At 41.6% G+C, this 21,919-nt stretch overlaps 1 protein-coding gene across 1 annotated transcript in view; it reads left to right on the forward strand.

Annotated features, from left to right (window-relative positions):
* Nucleotides 1-2,296: 2,296 nt before the first annotated feature.
* LOC126212650 (ankyrin repeat and SOCS box protein 8-like) overlaps nt 2,297-21,919 on the forward strand; it is a 32,991-nt gene continuing 13,368 nt past the window's right edge. Inside the window, exon 1 of the mRNA XM_049940075.1 lies at nt 2,297-2,496. Coding sequence (XP_049796032.1) covers nt 2,297-2,496 — 200 coding nt within the window. The remainder of the gene's footprint in view (nt 2,497-21,919) is intronic.

Genomic DNA, 21,919 nt, shown 5'->3' on the forward strand with positions numbered 1-21,919 from the left:
AGCAAAGGGCAGGATCTCCCAGGTGTAAATGATGCACTTTTTGTTTATGGTAGAGACACACATTATTTTACTTCAGTGTACATCATATCTTACATTGTGAATTGCCTAATAGTTGAGAGATACGCCGTGTACCGTACACAGGCTACCTTGAACAGCATCCATAATTTCTTCATCATCGTCTTCACGTGTCGAGCTCTCGTACTGATTATGAACGCTAGGTAGAGTACCTGTCTCCCGTAGTATTCTAAATACTCCACTAATGATTCGTCCATTCGGAATCCTCCGAGATGGATAACGTCCGCGATATTCGTTAATTTCAGCCGTAGCATTGCCATCACATTTTCCATAAATAAACACTATATCGGCGTATTCATACGTCGTAAATTTGAAAGGCATCCCTATTTCAGAAATAATCTACAAACTACAACAGTTACTATATGGTTTTACTTAAATACACTGTTCTTATTGTGTTCTTTGATTGAACAGTACAGAAAACTAACTCGTGTAAAGGTTAGGGAACGACTGAAACAACTCATTAATGGTAACCAACAATGACATAAACGTTACTACATTCTTAATGAAAAGTAAACAAATTTACTTGTATAACAACCTTGCCTTCTCTGGACGTTCCACTGCAGATAGACGTCTGGGTCATGTTTTATTAGATTCAACAGACCAGTAACAACAAGATAAATAGAAATCGTGCTTTAATTTAACCTCGTACAGTTTTGCGAGCGTGATGCTTGGCTTATGAGCAGCCGCTCGACCACGAGACCCAAGTTTTCTCACCGCCCACCTAAGTCATAGTACTTGCCGTGGATCCTATTGCAGTTTGGAATTCCTGTATGATGGTCTGGGCAGATGTCTGTTTATAACACATTACGACCCTCTTCAACTGTAGGCGCTCTCTGTCAGTCAACAGACGAGATCGGCCTGTACGCTTTTGTGCTGTATCACATTGGAAATAGTGGACCTAGTGATATTTAGGATTGTAGAAATCTCGCGTGCAGACGTATGACACAAGTGACACCTAATGACTTGGCCACATTCGAAGTCTGTGAGTTTCGCAGAGCGCCCCATTCTGCTGTCTCACGGTGACGAATGACTGCAGATGTCGGTCATATGGAGTTCCTGGCAGTAGGTAGCAAACAATGCACCTAATATGAAAAACTTATGTTTATGGGGGTGTCCGGATGCTTTTGTTCTCGTAGTGTTTGCCTATGACCTCCCATTAAACCCCTGGACCCATTTCACCGAAATAAGACAAACAAACAAACTACATGACTGTATGAGCATCATCACTGCTTGTCTTGTAGCCTTCCAGGTCGATAGGAGTGAGAATATGGACCATATCGTATTTTGACAGCTCATGACATATCAGATGCTCCGTATAATAGGCATGTTGTGTTCATATAGAGGTGGCTGGTCTTAGGAACCTGCTTTGCTGTGATGCCTACTAATCGACTGTACAAAACGGTTTTACAGAGGGTAGGCTGTACTGAACAACAGTGTGTTGGGATCAAGTAGAACTGACCTGGTTTATCGATTTTCTTTGCATGACATCAGGGGCACTGATTGGTTTCAAGTCCCTGATGTGTAAGCTGCAATCCACAATATGTTTGTTGTGGGAATATTATCAGCCTGCTTTATCGACATGTTTAGTAATGGCTACATATGTGGGTGGGCATGGCTGGGGAATTTCTAAATGGATAGAGGAGGGGATGGACTGAGGGAGGGACCAGGAAATGATGGACTGCGTAAATGGAGGCAGTGGGAGATGATAGGAGGCGATGGACCGAGAGAGAAGGAGCAGGAGAAGACATAAAGAGAGATGGGAGTGGGAGGAGGTGAACACTGAGTGGCCGGGAGTAGAAGATGAATGAGGAGAGGCGGCTGGGGTAGATGAGTGGGGGATAGGAGGAGATGGGTAGGAGAGATGGGCAGGAGGAGAGGAAAAAATGTAGGGAAGAAGAGATGGTTCAAAATGGCTCTAAGCACTATGGGACTTAATTTCTGAGGCTATCAGTCCTGTAGACTTAGCACTACTTAAACCTAACTAACCTAAGAACATCACATACATCAATGCCCAAGGCATGATTCGAACCTGCGACTGTATCAGCTGCATGGTTCCAGACTGAAGCGCCTAGAACCGCTCGGCCACAGTGGCCAGTGAAGAAGAGATGGGTTTGGAGAAGAGGAAAGAAAGGTAGAGAGGTGTAGGAGATAATGGAAAGAGAAACGGTGGCAGGAGGAGATGGATAAGAGAAAGAGGCCAGTAGGAAGTGGATAGGGAAGGATGGGAGATGCAAAGGGAGAGGGTGCAAGAGGAAATGGATATATAGAGGGGGCAGATTTAGATGGAATAACAGATTGGAGGCAGGAAGAGATGGAGAGGGAGAGTGATGGAAAGGCTATGGACAAAGTGGGGAGGAGGATGTGGACAGTGAGAAAAGGGAAAGGAGAAAATGGAGAGAGGGGGTGGAGTAGATGGACAGAGTGAGAGGGAGGAGGAGGAGATGTAGAGAGAGAAAATAGAGGAGATAATCAGAGGTAGAGGGAGAATGAGATGAACTGAGACAGGGGTTGCAGGAGCCAGATGGATAGTGTAGGTGAGTAGTAAGATGGAAAATGATGAGGGCATAGGACTGGACAGACAGACAGAGGGGTGAGGAGGAGATGGATGAAGACAGTGTGCAGGCAGAGATGTATGCAATATATGTGCCATACAGGTTTGCAAGTGAAATTGTGGGAACAGTGACATACAACTGATCCTCTAAACTGTACACCCATATCACAGACATTATAGTCAGTAAGATTTTGGAATATACAGGCTGATCCAAGTTTATAAAGTACCTTGAATCATCGGCACATGGACAGCACTGACTCAGGAAATATCTTTCTTATGGAACCCTACTGGCTTTTTGTCCACACAAAGTAATTACTGCTATCGACAGAGGACCTGTAGTTGATTCCATAATTCTAGACCTACAGATAGCTTTTAACACCGTTCCTCACAACCAGCTTCTAATAAAATTACATACCTGTGGAGTATCATCTGTGACTGGATTCGTGAGTTTACGCTATAAAGCTCTCATTATTCATCTCTTGGTGCTCCATCTCTCTTTCCATCCCTCTTTATCCCCATCCATCCCCATCTGCCCCTTTCTCTAGCATTCCCTTCTCTATGTATTTCAACCTCCCCAGACATGTAGCCCCTATTAAACGTGATGACAAAACAAGCTGACAATACTCCCACAACACGCCTATAATACTGTGTGGCCTACATCTCAAGGGCTTGAAACCATTTTCTTCTCTTGATTTATATGTTGTGGAGCTCTGTATGGCGACTGCAGGGTGAACCATCTCAAACTTGCACTGCAAATATTATGGAAATGGAATGTGATATTGACGTGCAGTTTTCACAGAATGAATTGGAAGCCAGAGTCTCGTACTGTTGGTCAATACGCAGATTGTAATAATACTTAGAAACTGTATTTTCTGTACCTGCAATTTTTCAAATGAAACAAATCTTATTGCCAGTAACAAACTAAAAATGGGGTAAACTAGAATTTCAGTGCTGTTTGCTGCAAAAGTCTAGTGCGAGCCAGTTATGGGATATCACATTGTGAAAAGTTTCCACATTGACACTTCTTTGTGCCATCCAACCTGCATAGTTGTTAGATCGATGTTGTTACGTTGGTTTACAGTGTGCTTGTGTGTTCCTTGAGTGCACTGCTATGAGTTACTAAGTGACAGTCTAAGCAGTATCCCATGTGTGTACAATGGGATTTATCGGTGCAGAAAAAGCTGACATGTTCATGGTGTATGGAGAGTGTAGGAAGAATGCAGTGCATGTGGCAGGAGCCCAGTCTCGGCCATCTTCTCAATAATTTGTGTGAAAATGATAGTGTAAGAACTATGGACCGCAACAGAATGAAACAAGTGATGAGAGATGGGAGGAAATTAATTTTCTTGCTGTTGTTGCAGTTGATCAACACAGTACCTCCTGTGCAATCGATTGTGGAAGTGGCATGAGTCAGGCAAGTGCCCTACACATTCTCCATCAGCGTAAATTCCATCCCCATTACATCTACCTCAGTCAAGAGCTCCATGGAAACAATTATAAGAATCGTGTTAACTTCTGTACATAAGCATTACGACTAGTACTCCAGATGTTTCATGTGTCTTCTTTCGTGGTGAAGCCAGGTAAACGGTGAAAACGTGCACTATTGGTATGTTGACAATCCCCATTGGCTTCCTTGGGTGGAACATCAGTGCCCATGGAGTGTAAACATTTGCTGTGGGATAGTAAACCATCAAATCATAGGCATGAGTTTCATAGATAGAACACTGAATGCGCACAACTATCACAGCCTCCTAACAAACCATCTCCCACAGATACTAGAAGGCTTTCCTCTGCGCACAAGGAGGAACCTGTGTTACCAATATGACCGCTGTGCACTACATAGTGAGTGGAGTTTTACAGCGTGTCTTCACAAATTGTTTCCAAAACGTTGGATTGGATGGCGAGGACCAGTACGTTAGCTGCCCCATTTTCCAGATTTGATGCCTGTTGACTTTTTCTGTGGAGAAAGCTGAGTGACGCTGTCTGCAAGGACATACCGACTACACTTGATGATACGCAACGAGTCATAACTGCAGCCTGCTCGGAGATGTTCGACGAAATGCTAGCATGTGTGCAGCAGTCGCTCCATATCAGATAGGAAACGTGTGCTGCCGCTGCTGGTGGTCATTGTGAACACAACCTGTGATGGTCAGTCAGCTACCTCGTTACTGCCCAGAATCCCCATAACTAGTGCATACATTTACGTTGTCCTTTAGTGTGTACTACCACAGGTATTGTACAAGTGACAGTGTGGCAACCTTACAAAGTATTTTATTGTAAGCAGCTTGCAATAGAATCCTGCAACAAACCAAACAACATTATAATTTACGCTATTTTTAGTTTCTTAATGACAGTAAGCATTGTTCCATTCAAAAAGTGTACCTTTGCACAAAAAATACACTTTACAAATATTATTACAAACTGTTTATTGGCCAACAATACGGAGCCCTGACTACCTGTACGTTCTGTGATAACTGCGCATCAATAGCAATATTTTCGGTGCAAATTTTATGTTAGTCACCCTGTATGTATACTTTACATTTTCTGTTACGCATATAGCTGCATCCAAGCTGCTGTCCTGGAAACTAGCATGAGTTCTTGCAGTTCCCATGTGACCAACCAGTACATCCGAACATTATGAAGCACCGAGAAGAAAACTATCTATTGACACATAATCAGCAAGGTCTCAGAAAATATCGTTCTTTTAAAACACGACTAGGTCTTTTCACTCACGAAGTAATAAGTGCTGTCGACGGGGGCTTCCTATTTTTAGATTTCCAAAAGGCTTTCGACACCGTTCCTCACAAGCTTCTTCCAACCATGCCTATGGAATATCTCCAGAGTTGTGCGACTTGATTCGTGATTTCCTGTCAGAAACGCCACAGTTTGTAGTAACAGACGGAAAGACACCGAGTAAAACAGAAGTAATATCCGGCGTTCCCGAAGGAAGTGTTATAGGCCCTCTATTGTTTCTGGTCTGTATTAACGACATAGGAGACAAATTGAGTAGCCGTCTTAGGATCTTTGCAGAAGATGCTGTCATTTATTTTCTTGCAATGTCATCAGATGACCATACCGAATTGCAAAATGATTTAGATAAGATATCTGTGTTGTGCGGAAAATGGGAATCGACACCGAATAAACAAAACTGTGAAGTTATTCTCATGAGTACTAAAAGAAATCCGTTAAATTTCGATTACGCGATGACTCACGCAAATCTGAAGGCTGCAAATTCAATTAAATGCTTTGGGATTACAATTACAAATAACTGAAATTGGAACGAGCACATAGATAAGGTTGTGGGTAGAGCAAACCTAACACTGTGATTCATTGGCAGAACACTTAGAAGGCGCAACAGGTCTTCTAAAGAGACTGCTTACACCACGCTTGTCCGCCCTATTTTGGAGTATTGCTGTGCGGTGTGGGATCCCCATCAGGTGGTACGGACGGATGACACCTGAAAAGTTCAAAGAAGGGCAACTCGTTTTATATTATCGCGAAATAGGGGAGATAGTGCCACAGAAATGATATGTGAATCGGAGTGGGAATCATTAAAAAAAAAAGCGTTTTTCGTCGCAATGCGATCTTCTTATGAAATTTCAATCATCAGCTATTTCCTCCGATTGCGAAAACATTCTGTTGGCACCCACCTACATAGGGAGAAATGATCATCACTATAAATCAAGAGAAATTAGGGCTCACACAGAAAAATTTATGTACTGGTTTTTCCCGCGCACCACTCGAGAGTGGAACGGTAGAGAGACATCTTGAAGGTGATTCATTGAACCCTCTGCCAGGCACTTTATTGTGAGTAGCTGAGTAATCACGTAGATGTAGATGTAGATGTAGAACCCTGCATAGCATATGGGACTCTATCTAGAAAAATCCGTTGACAGGGTACGATCGCATTCCTCTGCTGAATGTACCAAACAGCCATTTGGGAAGCTTGAGAAAGGGATCACATGTTGCCACTGGGCGCGTCCTGTGGAGCAGAGGACACTCAAGTCGCCCTCTTGTGACGCAGTCGCCATGCAGAGCAGACGCTCCTGTATTTTCAGCCTTCTGTCGTAGCTGACCGCACTTTGCCGAATTTTCCTTTCTCTGCTCTCTGGTACCAGAAACCAGCTTGCTCTAAACGCGCGCTACCCTCTTCTCTCTTTCCTGCACCAGTACTTCACTAACAGACTGATGAACGTCCCTAAACTCCAGCCTGGACAAGACCTCGTGTACTCCGTAGTTTTCAAAATGTAGCAGAATGTTGGTTTCTCTGACAGTGCTCTTCTCTCGCATTCTTGACACAGTCCACTTCCACAACTGGTGCGATTTGTATAATTATTGTGAACTGGTTTTGACTTTACCACTATACAGGAAACTGGTAACATTCTGTGTAATGCTGTGCAAATGCTTTGTTGTACATAAAGAACGTGAGTGAGTAATGTATGAGGGAGTGCCTGAGTTTCTCTCAATATATGCGAGATGACTCATATAAGATTTTGACCTTGAAAATACACAATGTGATCAAAAGTATTCGGACACCTGGCTGAAAATAAGTTACAAGTTCGTGGCCTCTCCATCACTAATACTGGAATGTAATATGGTGTTGGCTCACCCTTTGCCTTGATGACAGCTTCCACACTCGCAGGCATACGTTCAATCAGGTGGTGGAAGGTTTCTTGGGGAATGGCAGCACATTCTTCTCACTATCACATGTCAAATAGTGGACCTAGGGATGTGTAGGAGTGTGGAAATCTCGCATACAGACGTATTATAAAAGTGACGTCTAATCGCCAGACGATGTTCAAAGTCCGTGAGTTTTTGTGAATTTTTTGATTAATTTCAGCAAAAATAACAAAGTTGCTCTGTGATATCCGCTGAAGATTGTGAGTATAGTTCTCCAATTACGTGCAGTGTAGCCATTCCGATTTTCATCTGAAATCAGAAAGGATTTGATTTTACGTTACTAACTTATTTTCTAAGAATATGAGCCTCAGTGCAGGTGAAAATAATGGAGATTAAAAACTGTGCAGGCGTTGGAACAATTTACTGCGATTTTCACGTTTTTTTCTCCATTTAGGCGAAGAAAAATACCCGTGAAATCATGACATCTCCTCATAAGTTGGTTCATATAATTAGTAATTTTATACACAATCATACTATCACATTTAATAATGATCGATTCAATACTTTTTGAGTCAGACTGCACGCAAATGTGAAAAAAGTCATTTGGAGATGAACGCATTTGAGAAATCAATTCTTGGAAACTGGAAGTTCAAGGAAGTCAACAATAATGTAAAATACTTACCAATTGATCTGCGATTCCAGCGCCATATAGTAACCATTCTTCTTCCTCACAGGCTTCATTTTGCGCTTGCTGCAGTGCTTTGCGTGCCTTCCGACTTTTCTTCGATTCAATGAACTACGTCGATTGTGCCAGCATACGCGCTGGTTATCCATTTGTTCGGTATAACTGAAGCTTTACGTGTCTCCTACAGTTCCTGCCTCGTTCATGGCCATCAGAAGGGATGAATTTCCTTCATTGAATAAGCCAGCTGCTAAATACGACACCAAATCAACCACTTTTAGTCCGGAGTGCAAGTGTTTGGGAGCTAATCACCAAATAGTGGAATTAAAAGTTTCATTAGCATTTTGTGTGTGGCCACCTACACATTTCTCCAGTAATTCATCCCCTGATAAATCTTATATCGGAAGAATTTCTTTCTGTACGAATGCGAATTTCCCTTTGAAATTTTGACAGAGTATTCTTGGATAGTTAGCTTAACGATTTATACAATAAAAACTGGATTTTTCGAACCTGCTAGTGTGGTTTCCCCATTAACCATCGTAATCCAGATTAGGTTACTATATTAATTTAGATTTTCTATCCAGTTTGGTGAAAGTAAATAAATTGTGGAGATTTACTTACTTATCAATTTACAGATTCTCCAGCAGTTGTTTATTTGGTCTGACAGCATTGTCCTTACATCATGTTCTGCAGAAGCGTTAGTTGGTTCAACTGCATTTTTGTCGCGGTACTCACAGCTGCCGACTATAGCGACTCTCATCCCAGTACAGGTAAAGATTTTACTTGTACAAATTTACGTAAGTCTGTATATGATAACGAATAACCAGTTTTAGCAGGTAATGAAAAACATATTCCATATTTTCATTAAGTATTTCACATATTTGTTTCTCGATCCTGAACTCACAGTCTACCACTTTGGAACTGACAATTTGAGTAAGTGCCATTATTTTCCATTACTTCCAGAAACTTTTCGTGGTTCAAGAAATTCATGCAGTGCAAACTTATCTCATTGCTAGACTTATTTGATGATTTAATAACTGTTTTGGGTCATTTGATTATTATGTGTAAAATCTCTAACTTCACTGAGCTCCTATTATTATTATTTATTATTATTATTATTATCGTTAATTCCCCATTAAGGAAAGCGTTAAAACACAATCAATATTCACAAAGACAATATGGTACATAAATTGGTACATTTCAAATTCATGGCACTTTTTTGTCTCTTTCTTTTCTCTTCCCAAAAACCTTTCATAAATTCACTGTGTTTCTTCTTCCTCTCTTCTGTCCACTTCTTTCCTGGTTTCTTCTCTTTTGGTGTTTCTTTGAATTTCTGTTTGTTGATTTTTTCTCTGTATTTTCCTGTGTTTGATATTTCTTCTGTGGAGATGTTTAGATTTTTGAGGTCTTCCATGGTTTCCTTTACCCAGTTAGTTTTCACCTTATTCGTCGCCACTATGTTAAAAATCTTCTTGGACAGCCTATTTTCATTCATCCTATGAATGTGCCCATAGAATTTTGCCCTTCTTTTTCTGATATTGTCTGTAATTGTCTCTGCCTGTTTGTACAATTCTTTCTTGGTCTCTTTATCCAGATCCCCTGTCTCTGAACTGGCCCATAGATCTTTCTCAGAATCTTCCTCTCTTGCTTTTCCATTTCCTTGATTTTAGTTCTTCCTCTGATTACTGTTGTTTCTGAGGCATACAAGGCCTCAGGTAAGACTACTGTTTTGTAATGTCTTAATTTGGCATTGACAGAAATATTTCTTTTATTATAATGGTTCCAGGTAAGTCTGTATGCTTTTTGTAGTTTTGTAACCCTTTCTTCATTGGCTGTTGAATTCAGTCCTGTTTTCTGTATAATCTCTCCCAGGTATTTGAAACTTTCTACTTGTGTTATCTTTCCATACTTTGTTATCAATGGGCTTCTGTCTGCAGATTTTATGTCCACGTACTGGGTTTCTTCATATGATATTTGTAGTCCTGTTCTGGCTGCGATTTCATGCAATATCTCTAGGGCTTCTCTGGCTTCTTTTCTGTCATTTATAATGATGGCTATATCGTCGGCAAAGGCCAGACATTTTATGTTACGGTTCTATTTTTCTCTCTCCCCATCTTTACCCCATTGACTCCTTTGTCCCACGTCCTGATTATTTTCTGTAAAACAGCGTTAAATAATATGGGTGACAGGCCATCTCCCTGTCTCACTCCTGTCTTGATTTCGAAAGATTCTGAGATCTCGCCCATGAACTTCACTTTTGACTTTGTATTTGTTAATGTTTCCTGAATTAGTTTTCTGGTCTTATTGTCTACCTTCATTTCTTCTAGTGTATTAAAAAGTGTTTCTCTATCTATGGAATCGTAAGCCTTCTTGAAATCAACAAATGTTACTGTGGTGTTTCTGGACTTTCTCGTTGTTAATAATGTTCTCAGACACCAGATCTGCTCACTGCATGATCTTCCCTTCCTGAACCCTCCTTGGTATTCTCCGATCTGTGGATCTATCTGAGGTTCTAGGCGATTTAACAGAGCCTTTGATAGAATTTTGTATGCCACTGGCAGTAACGAAATTCCTCTATAGTTATTAGGGTCTGTTTTGTCTCCTTTCTTATGGAGGGGGTGTATTAGGGCTGACTTCCATTCTTCTGGTATCTTTTCTGTTTCCCAGATGTTTTTGATTATACTATGAATTTTGCGTGTAATTTTTTCATGGTCTAATTTCCAGATTTCTGCAATCAGTCCATCTTCTCCTGGTGCTCTATTATTTTTCAAGGATTTTATTATTTTCACGATTTCTTCATATGTTGGGGGTTCGGAGTCCCGGTTGGGTTCTGGTTTTGTAAACTGTAATCTCTGTTTTGGTTTATCACAGTTAAGTATCGTGTCAAAGTATCTGGCTAATATTTCACAGTTTTTCTTCGGATTTGTCTCCAGTGTTCCATCTTGTCTTTTGAGGCATAAGCTTGGTGGCTGATATCCTGTCATATTTTCTCGGAATACTCTGTAAAAATTTCGTGTGTTGTTTCTGGTGAAGTCTTCTTCTATCTCCTTCAACCTGCTGTTTTCGTAACCTCTTTTTTCTCTTCGGATTATTTTTGAAGTGTTTTTCTGTATCCTGTTGAAGTCTTCCCATTTTCCTTGTGTTTTATGGCTGTTAAATTTTTTCCAGGCTTGTATTCTGTCTTCTATGGCCCTGTCGCATGTCATGTTCCACCATCGGTGTTTCCTTTTTCTCGGTGGCTGCCCCAATTTTATCAGTTCTTTTATTTTTTCTGACAGTTCTGTCCAGTTGTTGCTGTTGATTTTCGTAATTTCTTCTATTATTTCTTTCTTGTTTATTTGTAGGTACTCTGGATCTGTTCTGAAAGATCTGTTGGTTCTCTTGATTTGTCTATTGGGTATAAATTCTACTTTAATTTGGAGAAGGTGATGATCAGATTCGAAAACACCTTTCCTTGTTCTTACGTTCATTATTTCTCTGGTGTTTTTTGTGGATATTGCTACGTGGTCTATCTGAAATTCTCCTAGAGCATGGTTGGGGGATTTCCAAGTTACAAGTTTTCTGTGTGGTTTCTGGAATTGCGTTGACATGACTTTCAGATCAAAATTTCTGCAGAAGTTTATCAAGTTCTCTCCATTTTTGTTTGTTCTCATGTGGGCTGTGTGTTTCCCTGTCGTGTCTCGGAATTTTCTTTCCTTGCCTAACTGGGCATTGAAGCCTCCTAGTAACACTTTTATGTGATTCTTGGGGATTTTGCTGGTAGTTTCTTCCAGATGTTCCCAGAATTCCTCAATCATCTCTGGGTTCTTCTTGTTATAATTGTTTGTGGGGGCATGTCCATTGATTAATGTATAGGCTTTGTTTCCAGATCTTATCGTGAGTGTCGACATTTTTTCTGATTTTGAGGTGAAATCTATTACGGAGTCCAGTATCGATTTATGTACTACAAAACCAGTTCCGAAGAGTTTGAGATTTCTTCCTGGGATGGTTATGGCTGTTTCCCCCTTATATATCCTGTAATTTTCAGAATCAAAGTGGTTCTCATCTGCAAATCGTGTTTCCTGTATTGCCATAACTTTGATGTTGTATTTATCCATGGCATTTGTTAATTGTTTCAGTTTACCTGGCCTCAGTAGTGTGTTGGTGTTGAGTGTTCCCATGTAAAATACTTTCTTCATCTTGAGGGTTTTTGAGAGGCTCCGATTCTTCTCTTCATGACATGCCTGATCCCCTGGAATCCGATGATCAGGTCTATTACCCAGTCTTACTGACTGGGGCCCAGGGTAGTGGATTCTTTCCCGTTGTTCTGTCATGATTATTGGTTTGTGTTGAGGTATTGGTGGTGAAATCACGAAGGATCTCACATAATTTCGACTGGAGTTTTGAGTTCCAGAAGATTAACTTACAGCCGAGCTCACAGGGCCAACAGACGCTGACCAGAGTACCGGTGGCTGCCACGCAGACGTGTCTGGATTTTGGGGCTTCGCATGTAACCCTATGCAGGGGCCCTCACAGGGTGCTACCATCCGGAGCCAGATGGACCCAGGTTTTTTTTTACGAGGTGTTACTCCTCCCCCTCCTCCTTCCTCATCACTTGCGAGATGAGGCCCCGGGCTTGGGACCGGCAGTGGCGGAGCTCCTATATTATTACTTCTGTTTTTATAGTCTGTATGAGTTGGAATACAGTTTACATATGTGTTACATACGTGTTGGTAGACCTTGACAGTGGTAATCATAGCCTTTTTCTGAATTATTTTCATAAAGGTTTACTGGTCCCGTCTAGATCAATATAACACATGAATAGACGAAGTTAAACAGAATTTATTTCACATAAGTAGTCGTGGTATACAGGTATTTGACATGTCTTCCAGGATTACGGTAGTACATTGTACACCGCCTTCCATAAATTTATATTGACTACAGAAAAACCTTCTTACGTTGACAATATTTATATAACCAATTAAAAACACGAATGTGACAATGGTATTCATCTCAGGAGGTATCCATCAGAAATTGTAAGGCCTGTGCTGACTACGTTATATCCCTGTTTCTTATCTGTTTAAATTCATTGAGGTATGGGTTAAAAATTGTGGTACGTTTGCTTCCAACGTGTCCTTTCATCAGTGGCAGAATTTTTAAATTAATGGTGGATGTCATCATTGTGGTTCAGCTAAACATTTGCTTTCATGTAGAACAGAGTTCCATAGAACCTCCACATGGGCACAAACAGTAAATTTTGAAGGAGTGTTAAGTGTTCCCATCTATATAGATAACTTGTAGCACTTACTCCTTCAATTTATTTTGAACAACATACTAGTTTCTCTTTTCTTGGAAATAATGGCTATTTTAGGAAGACAGGTATGAGCTTAAGAGCCAGTCACATGGCACATGCTGCAACTATACCAGTAGCATTATCGTTCTCTTGTTAGTAACATTAGTAAATCGATAATAAACCATGTTCGTCTTCACAGTGTGAGATATGTCATGTTCTATATTATGATTGCTATCTGAGTGAATGTCCATCAAATTATTGCTATTTACTTTCTGTAACAATACGTTACAGAAAGTAACTACAAGTAGGTCTACATTTTCGTAGCAGTATGTAGCTGATATGTACACCGTTTCAAAGGAACCACATGGTAAACAAAATGTCATTCAAGAATGGGACATAATTGATGTCTGTAGATCATAAATTTTAAGTAAGCACGTTGGTGTCGTCTGTAAGCATTAATTTACTTTCACACCTAATTAACGCCTGCTGTGTGCAGATTGTTACCAGAAATTCGAAGCATAAGGGGACGCTAGGCTATACAAAAATGTAACACCTTGTTCTGATGCCACAGAAACCTCCTGTGATGAGACAAGGTTTTAGCCAGTTAACTGATGAGTTACTGATTTTATAATTGCTAATAGCAGGCTGAACAGCACAAAGGCTTTAGTCCAATCAAACAAGATACTTACAGAAAAATAATTTCTGTTTCAATGCTCTAAGGTATACACAAATACAAAGATAGGAATATTCCTCTGAAAGCCAAATTATTTTTATTCCTAATTGCAAAGTATTCAATACATTTAATTGTATGAATTAATTATTTTAATAATTGGAGGTTCTCCACATTTGTAACATGCTTTTAGAGTTCCCTGGAATTTTGTGTAGGGCACCTTTTTCTAAAGAGTTCATATGATGGTGTATTTCATTTTGATAAGACCAATACTGTGGTGAAGTGTTGCATTAAAACATAAGTGAAATCTGTTTATTCCATCTATTTCCCCAGAGTAGGTTTTCAGCTGTTTATATGATGTACAGCCACATCATGTGATGCTTATTTCTGGAAGGCAGGATGGTTTGGTTGAGTTACCCAGTGGTTACAGACAGGTGACTCATAACTTTCGTGTAAAATATTGGGAGTTAGTTGTTGTACGATATACACTGCAAGTCTAATGTCCGTGACATTTGAGCATATCATGTACCTGGTCAGTGTGTGTCATGTGCCTTCTGCCTAGTCTGATGCACTGTCGCGACTTCCTCCCTGTGCCAACTTCTTACCTTCAGAGTAGAACGGGTTATCTCACGTTCCACGTTGAAAATTCATACCAGGACGTAATATCTTAGAAATTTTTTTCTTATGTTTGGTTGTAGTAGACACCTTCGACGGAGGAAAGCCATCTTTCCCTCTGCATGTCTGCCTCTCAAATCCGCCTTACTTGGTCCTTCATCTGTAATTTTGCCTTCAAGGAAGCAAAATTCCTTCATCTATTTTGTGATCCCAGACTTTGACGTTAAATTTAATGCTTATCTCATTTCTGGTATTCTTCATTACGTTAATCTTTCATTTGTTCACACTAAGTACATATTTGCATTCATTTGACTCCCCATTCCATACAACAGACCTTATAATTCTTCCTGATCTTCACTGACAGTAATGTTTTCAGCGAATCTTCCCCATGGCACTTTATAACCATGACTGTTAATCCAACTCCTACATTTCGCTTTTATTTTCATTACGGTTTCCTAAATGTACAGATTAGACAGTTGGGGAGAAACACCGTTTCACTACCTTACACCCTCATTAAGCACATCCCTTTTCTCATAGTCTTCTGTTCTTATAGCTTCTTTTGTGTTCCTATACATATTATTGTATACCCAAATTTCTGAGTATTTCTAGTCATTTCACACTGTAGAACGCTCTTCCTAGGTCGAAGAATTCTATACAAGTTGGTTGGTTGGTTGTTTGGGGAAGGAGACCAGACAGCGTGGTCATCGGTCTCATCGAATTAGGGAAGGATGGGGAAGGAAGTCGGCCGTGCCCTTTCAGAGGAACCATCCCGGCATTTGCCTGGAGTGATTTAGGGAAATCACGGAAAACCTAAATCAGGATGGCCGGACGCGGGATTGAACCGTCGTCCTCCCGAATGCGAGTCCAGTGTCTAACCACTGCGCCACCTCGCTCGGTCTATACAAGTATCCTTATTCTTCTTAACTCCTGCATACATTACCAAGTGGAATGCAGCACTTGTCGTCTGGGTTCTGTCGTGTTTCCGATGCACCTACGCTACATCTGTTCTCCAGACCAGAGCTTTCTTTGTGGACCAAAGTCTCCTCCAGCCACTCACCACGGATGCAAGACTCTTAAGCTCAACATCGAGGCGATAGCATACAGGAGGATGGCACACTGTAATACTTGAGAATCGAGACAATCCTCTGGGCTGCCAGATCTGTCCTTTCGTTCCTCGCAATTCCGATGTGTCCTGGTACCCAGCAAAAAGACACCTAAATCCCCAGTCGTTGTAGATGGAGGAGGGACTAGCTTCCCTGCTGAGTACAAACGTTTTACAGAGTGAAGGGAACTTAGAAAATCGGATGAGACAAGAAATTTATCACTGGAAGAACGTCTCACCTACTCCAATGACCGCAAGATCGCATAAAATTGTGCATAAAGGACAGTAAGCGCTTAAGGCAGTCTGATCTTGAGGACAAGATCTGTCAAAAAAAAAAAAAAAAAGAGCAACCAACAGGATCCCCTTGTAGCGATGCATGCATAAAAACAGCTATATTGTTGTGGTGCCTAGGTAAAATGTCAGAAAATATGTCATTAAAAGCGGAAGCAGGAGTGTAGCGCCCCAAATCTAAAATCACTCTGGGTCTCTCCAGTAACCATGGCAGCAGGCAGTTAAAACCCTGGATTTGGGGCAGTACATGGTGCACGTGGATCGCAAATGGCTTGTGGCTCTTAAATGGTTGGAAATAAGGGGGATGAGCAACACTATAGAGTGTGGGTGAAGTTGGAGCTGTGAGGAACTTGCATGCCTGATGCACTAGGTGGAGCTGCTGGTGACCCCCCCAGCCTCTGCACATAGGCTGGGTATGGGACTGGTCCTATAGCGACCTGTGGCCTACTGGAGCCCCTCAAGGTGGACAGTGTCAATTCAAATCAAAAGGCCTCGCATAAACCATGCACCCACAGTCCAGCCATGAACGCATGAAAGCCGTATAAAACTACAATGCTCAGATACACATTGCTGCGGCTCAATGCAAGTTCTTTAGCTGTCAGAATCTACATTCCTAAATCAATAGCTAGGGTCCGGGGTCTCTCTCAGGAATGCTGGTCCCCATGTGCCACAATGCATCCCTTGTGCATCAGCTCTCATCTGTGACAAGATTTTAGCTCACATTCCTGATGAAAACCTCCAATATAATCTTCTGAACCTCAAAGATCCATTGCTCATCTCATGACTTCCTATCATTCGAGCTTCTGAGCAGGCTGCCACAGCAGCAGCTTTTATCGAAGACCCAACTCTGGTATTAGCCACTTAACCCAAATTGGAAGCTTTACAACATTGGTTGTAGCCCAAGTCTGGAAAAGTCCTCAATGCCATTTCCACAAGGTGAATTGAGTTACTAGGTGTTAGTGTACCCACAAAGCTGAAATTTGCCACACCTGCACTTCTATGTCTGTGGACTGGTGACTGGGCGACACCAAGGAGTATTCTACCCATCCATATTTTACAGAAGCGACACTGGTACAGGCTATAGTCTTGCAGTTAACTCAGTTGCTTTCTATACAAGCTAAGTTGTAACGCAAGCCAGTCACCTTCCAGACTGACGCTGGGTCATCAGCTACAGTAATCGACTGGCCTACACAAGCCATTAAGTCTCCTCCAAGCACACCAGGCGAACGGTCTACCCGACGGGAGACCCTAGTCACACGGCATTTTCATTTCCATACCTTCACAACGAAGTTATGTAGTTTTAGTAACAACACCATTTCTGTTACAGGACGTATCTGTTAGAGGACTTTTCCATAGCAAACGCTACTGTGGCGCCACAGTAACTCCAGCTTGGATTCTGATGGTTGTGGCGCCTCAGGCCTCTAATCTATCCAGCCTAGACATATTCCATGCCTTGGGGCTTGAGTTCTGCGCCACCTCTGATGCAGTCCAAGCCCTGGGCCTCTCCCTACACCACCTACATCTTGGTTAAATTAAGACCAGTGTTCTGCCAGTGAGCATCCTGGGGTTCCAGTCACATATATCTCTTACTGCAGCTCCAAAATTATTTAAGGTCTGTAGCGTCGAGTTTTCATACCAGGATAAGTGTCAACAGGACTTGCAACATCTTCAGGACGAGAGCGTCTTCAACCCAGTAACACACAGCCAGTGGGCCCTTCCAACTTGACTGTGGAGAAACCATCAGGCACTGGCTGCATTTGTCGTGACTTCCATGATACTGTGAATGCCCAATCTGTATTCGTCAGATATATCACTCCCATGCTTCAGGACACTCTTTACATCCCGCTGGGTCTATGGTATTTGCCAAAAATTACCTTCATTATGCTTATTTGCCAAAAATGACCTTCATGATGCTTATCTCCACCTCAAACTGCGTAACGGCTCCCAGGAGACTGTAATCACAACCATCATAGCCACTCCTTTTGGATTGCTCCAATATACATAGCTTCCGTTTGGTATCGCCAAAGTTACATCAGTTTGTGGAGGTACTATGTTGTTGTTGTAGTCTTCAGTCCTGAGACTGGTTTGATGCAGCTCTCCATGCTACTCTACCATGTGCAAGCTTCTTCATCCCCCAGTACTTACTGCAACCTCCATCCTTCTCAATCTGCTTAGTGTATTCATCTCTTGGTCTCCCTCTACGATTTTCACCCTCCACACTGCCCTCCAATGCAAAATTTGTGATCCCCTGATGCCACAGAACATGTCCTACCAACCGGTACTTTCTTCTTGTCAAGTTGTGCCACAAACTCCTCTTCTCCCCAATTCTATTCAACACTTCCTCCTTAGTTATGTGATCTACCCATGTTCAGCATTCTTCTGTAGCACTACATTTCGAAAACTTCTATTCTCTTCTTGTCCAAACTATTTATCGTCCATGTTTCAATTCCATACATGGCTACACTCCATACACATACTTTCAGAAACGACTTCCTGACACTTATATCAATACTCGATGTTAACAAATTTCTCTTCTTCACAAACGTTTTCCTTGCCATTGCCAGTCTACATTTCATATCCTCTCTACTTCGACCATCATCAGTTGTTTTGCTCACCAAATGGCAAAACTCCTTTACTACTTTAATCGTCTCATATCCTAATCTAATTCCCTCAGCATCACCCGACTTAATTCGACTACATTCCATTATCCTCGCTTGCTTTTGATGCTGTTCATTTTATATCCTCCTTTCAAGACACTATCCATTCCGCTCAACTGGTCTTCCAAATGCTTTGCTGTCTCTGACAGAATTTCAATGTCATCGGTGAACCTCGAAGTTTTTATTTCTTCTCCATGGATTTTAATACCTACCCCGAACTTTTCTTTTGTTTCCTTTACTGCTTGCTCAATATACAGATTGAATGACATCACGAAGAGGTTACAAACCTGTCTTACTCCCTTCCCAACAACTGCTTCCCTTTTGTGCCCCTCGACTCTTATAACTGCCTTCTGGTTTCTGTACAAATTGTAAATAGCCTTTCGCTCCCTGTATTTTACCCCTGACACCTTTAGAATTTGATAGAGAGTATTCAAGTTAACATTGTCCAAAGCTTTCTCTAAGTCCACATATGCTAGAAACGTAGGTTTGCCTTTCTTCTAAGATAAGTCATTAGGTCAGTATTGCTTCACGTGTTCCAACATTTCTATGGAATCCATACTGATCTTCCTCGAGGTCGGCTTCTACCAGTTTTTCCATTCGCCTGTAAAGAATTCGTGTTAGTATTTTGCAGCTGTGACTTATTAAACTGATAGTTCGGTAATTTTCACATCTGTCAACAAGTGCTTTCTTTGGGATTGGAATTATTATATTCTTCTTGAAGTCTGAGGGTATTTAGCTTGTCTCATACATCTTGCTCACCAGATGGTAGAGTTTTGTAAGGACTGGCTCTCCCAAGGCTGTCAGTAGTTCTAATGGAATGTTGTCTACTCCCGGGGCCTTGTTTCGATTCAGGTCTTTCATTGCTCTCTCAAACTCTTCACGCAGTATCGTACCTCTCATTTCATCTTCATCTACATCCTCGTCCATTTCCATAATATTGTCCTCAAGTACATCGCCCTTGTATAGACCCTCTATATACTCCTTCCACCTTTCTGCTTTCCCTTCTTTGCCTAGAACTGGATTTCCATCTGAGCTCTTGATATTCATACAAGTGGCTCTCTTTTCTCCAAAGGTCTCTTTAATTTTCCTATAGGCAGTATCTACCTTACCCCTATTGAGGTAAGCCTCTACATCCTTACATTTGTCCTCTAGCCATCCCTGCTTAGCCATGCTGCACTTCCTGTCGATATCATTTTTGAGACGTTTGTATTCCTTTTTGCCTGCCTCATTTACTGAATTTTTATTTTTCTCCCTTTATCAGTTAAATTCAATATGTTTTCTGTTACCCAAGGATTTCTACTAGCCCTCGTCTTTTTCCTACTTGATTCTCTACTTGCTTCACTACTTCGTCCCTCAGAGCTGCCCATTGTTCTTCTACTGTATTTCTTTCCCCCATTCCCGTCAATTCTTCCCTTATGCCGTCCCTGAAGCTCTGTACAAACTCTGGTTTAGCTGGTTTATCCAGGTCCCATCTCCTTAAATTCCCACCTTTTTGCAGTATCTTCAGTTTCAATCTACTGTTTATAACCCATACATTGTGGTCAGAGTCCATATCGGCCCCCTGGAAATGTCTTATAATTTAAAACCTGGTTCCTAAATCTCTGTCTTGCCTTTATATAACCTATCTGATACCTCCTAGTATCTTCACGATTATTCCATGTATATAACCTTCTTTTATGATTCTTGAACCAAGAGTTAGCTATGATTAAGTTATGCTCTGTGCAAAATTCTACCAGACAGCTTCCTCTTTCGTTTCTAATCACCAATCCATATTCATCCTTTTCCTATTCTCGAATTCCAGTCACCTGTGACTATTAAATTTTAATCTCCCTTCACTACCTGAATAATTCCTTTTATCTCATCATACATTTCATAAACTTCTCCATCATCTGCAGAGCTATTTGGCATATAAACTTGTACTACTGTAGTAGGCATGGGCTGCATGTCTATCTTGGCCACAATAATGCTTTCACTACGCTGTTTGTAGTAGCTTACCTGCACTCCTATTTTTTTTATTCATTATTAAACCTACTCCTGCATTACCCCTCTTTGATTTTGTATTTATAACCCTGAATTCACCTGACCAAAAGTCTTGATCCTCCTGCCACCGAACTTCACTAATTCCCACTATATCCAGCTTTAACCTATCCATTTCCCTGTTTAAATTCTCTAATCTACCTGCCCAATTAAGGGATCTGACATTCCGCACTCCGATCTGTAGAACGCCAATTTTCTTTTTTCTGATAACGACATCCTCTTGAGTAGTCCCTGCTCGGAGATCCTAATGGGGGACTATTTTACCTCTGGAATATTTTACCCAAGAGGACGCCATCATCAGTTAACCAAACACTAAAGCTGCATGCCCTTGGGCAAAATTATAGCTGTAGTTTCCCATTGCTTTCAGCTGTTCACGGTACCAGCACAGCAAGGCCGTTTTGGTTAGTGTTACAAGGCCAGATCAGTCAGTCATCGAGACTGTTGCCCCTGCAAGTACTGAAAAGGCTGCTGCCCATCTTCAGGAACCACACATTCATCTGGCCTCTCAACAGATACCCCTCCATTGTGTTTGCACCTACGGTACGGCCATCAGTATTGCTGAGGCACGCAAGCCTCCCCACCAACAGCAAGGTCGATGGTTCACAGGGGGGGGGGGGGGGGAGGATGAGCAAAACTTAAAGGACGTCTCAGGGACTGTGAGCTGCCTTGACAATTTCCTGGTTGTTGGAAAGTATACAGCTGATGTTGCTCTTCTCCCCATTCACAGAAGCTTACCGACGTTGTAATCTTGGCATATGTTCTTTTTCCATCCACCAGGTCGAATATTTACGACACATCTTCAGGACATCAGGCAAATGGCTTACACCACATTGTGTGCCTGCCATCCAAAAATTACTGGCCTCGATAGATGCATTCCAGCCGAAGTCTAAGTCAGCGAAACTGCTATAGACCATTCATGCCCCATGCTTCAGCGATTCTGGCACCACTCGCTCTGTAACAGAGTTCCCTGGAAGTGGCCATCTTAATGTAATAAGGTGTTCCAAAACCTGAAGAAGGCCCTCTTCGACCTACTTGTCTCATGGCATACAATCCAACGAAACCATTGGTGTTAGTGGCTGATGCTGACTGGCACACTTTTGTCCCATATTGAGAATGGCGTGGAGCGACCCACTGCGTTTGTATCCAAGACACTTACAGCAGGATAGAGGAACCACATAGAAAAGGAGGCTTTGGTCATCATTTTTGGCAGCAAATGCTTCCATGCCTACATCTATAGCCGCCGTTTCACACTCATGACAGCTCATAAGCCTCTAATGCGTCTCTTCAAGTATTTAGCAACTTGCCACTGTGGGCTCTGTTTCTCTCAGGATATGCCTATGGTATCCA

Source organism: Schistocerca nitens, chromosome 11 (genome assembly GCF_023898315.1).
Source record: "Schistocerca nitens isolate TAMUIC-IGC-003100 chromosome 11, iqSchNite1.1, whole genome shotgun sequence".
NCBI classification, from domain to species: Eukaryota; Metazoa; Arthropoda; class Insecta; order Orthoptera; family Acrididae; genus Schistocerca; species Schistocerca nitens.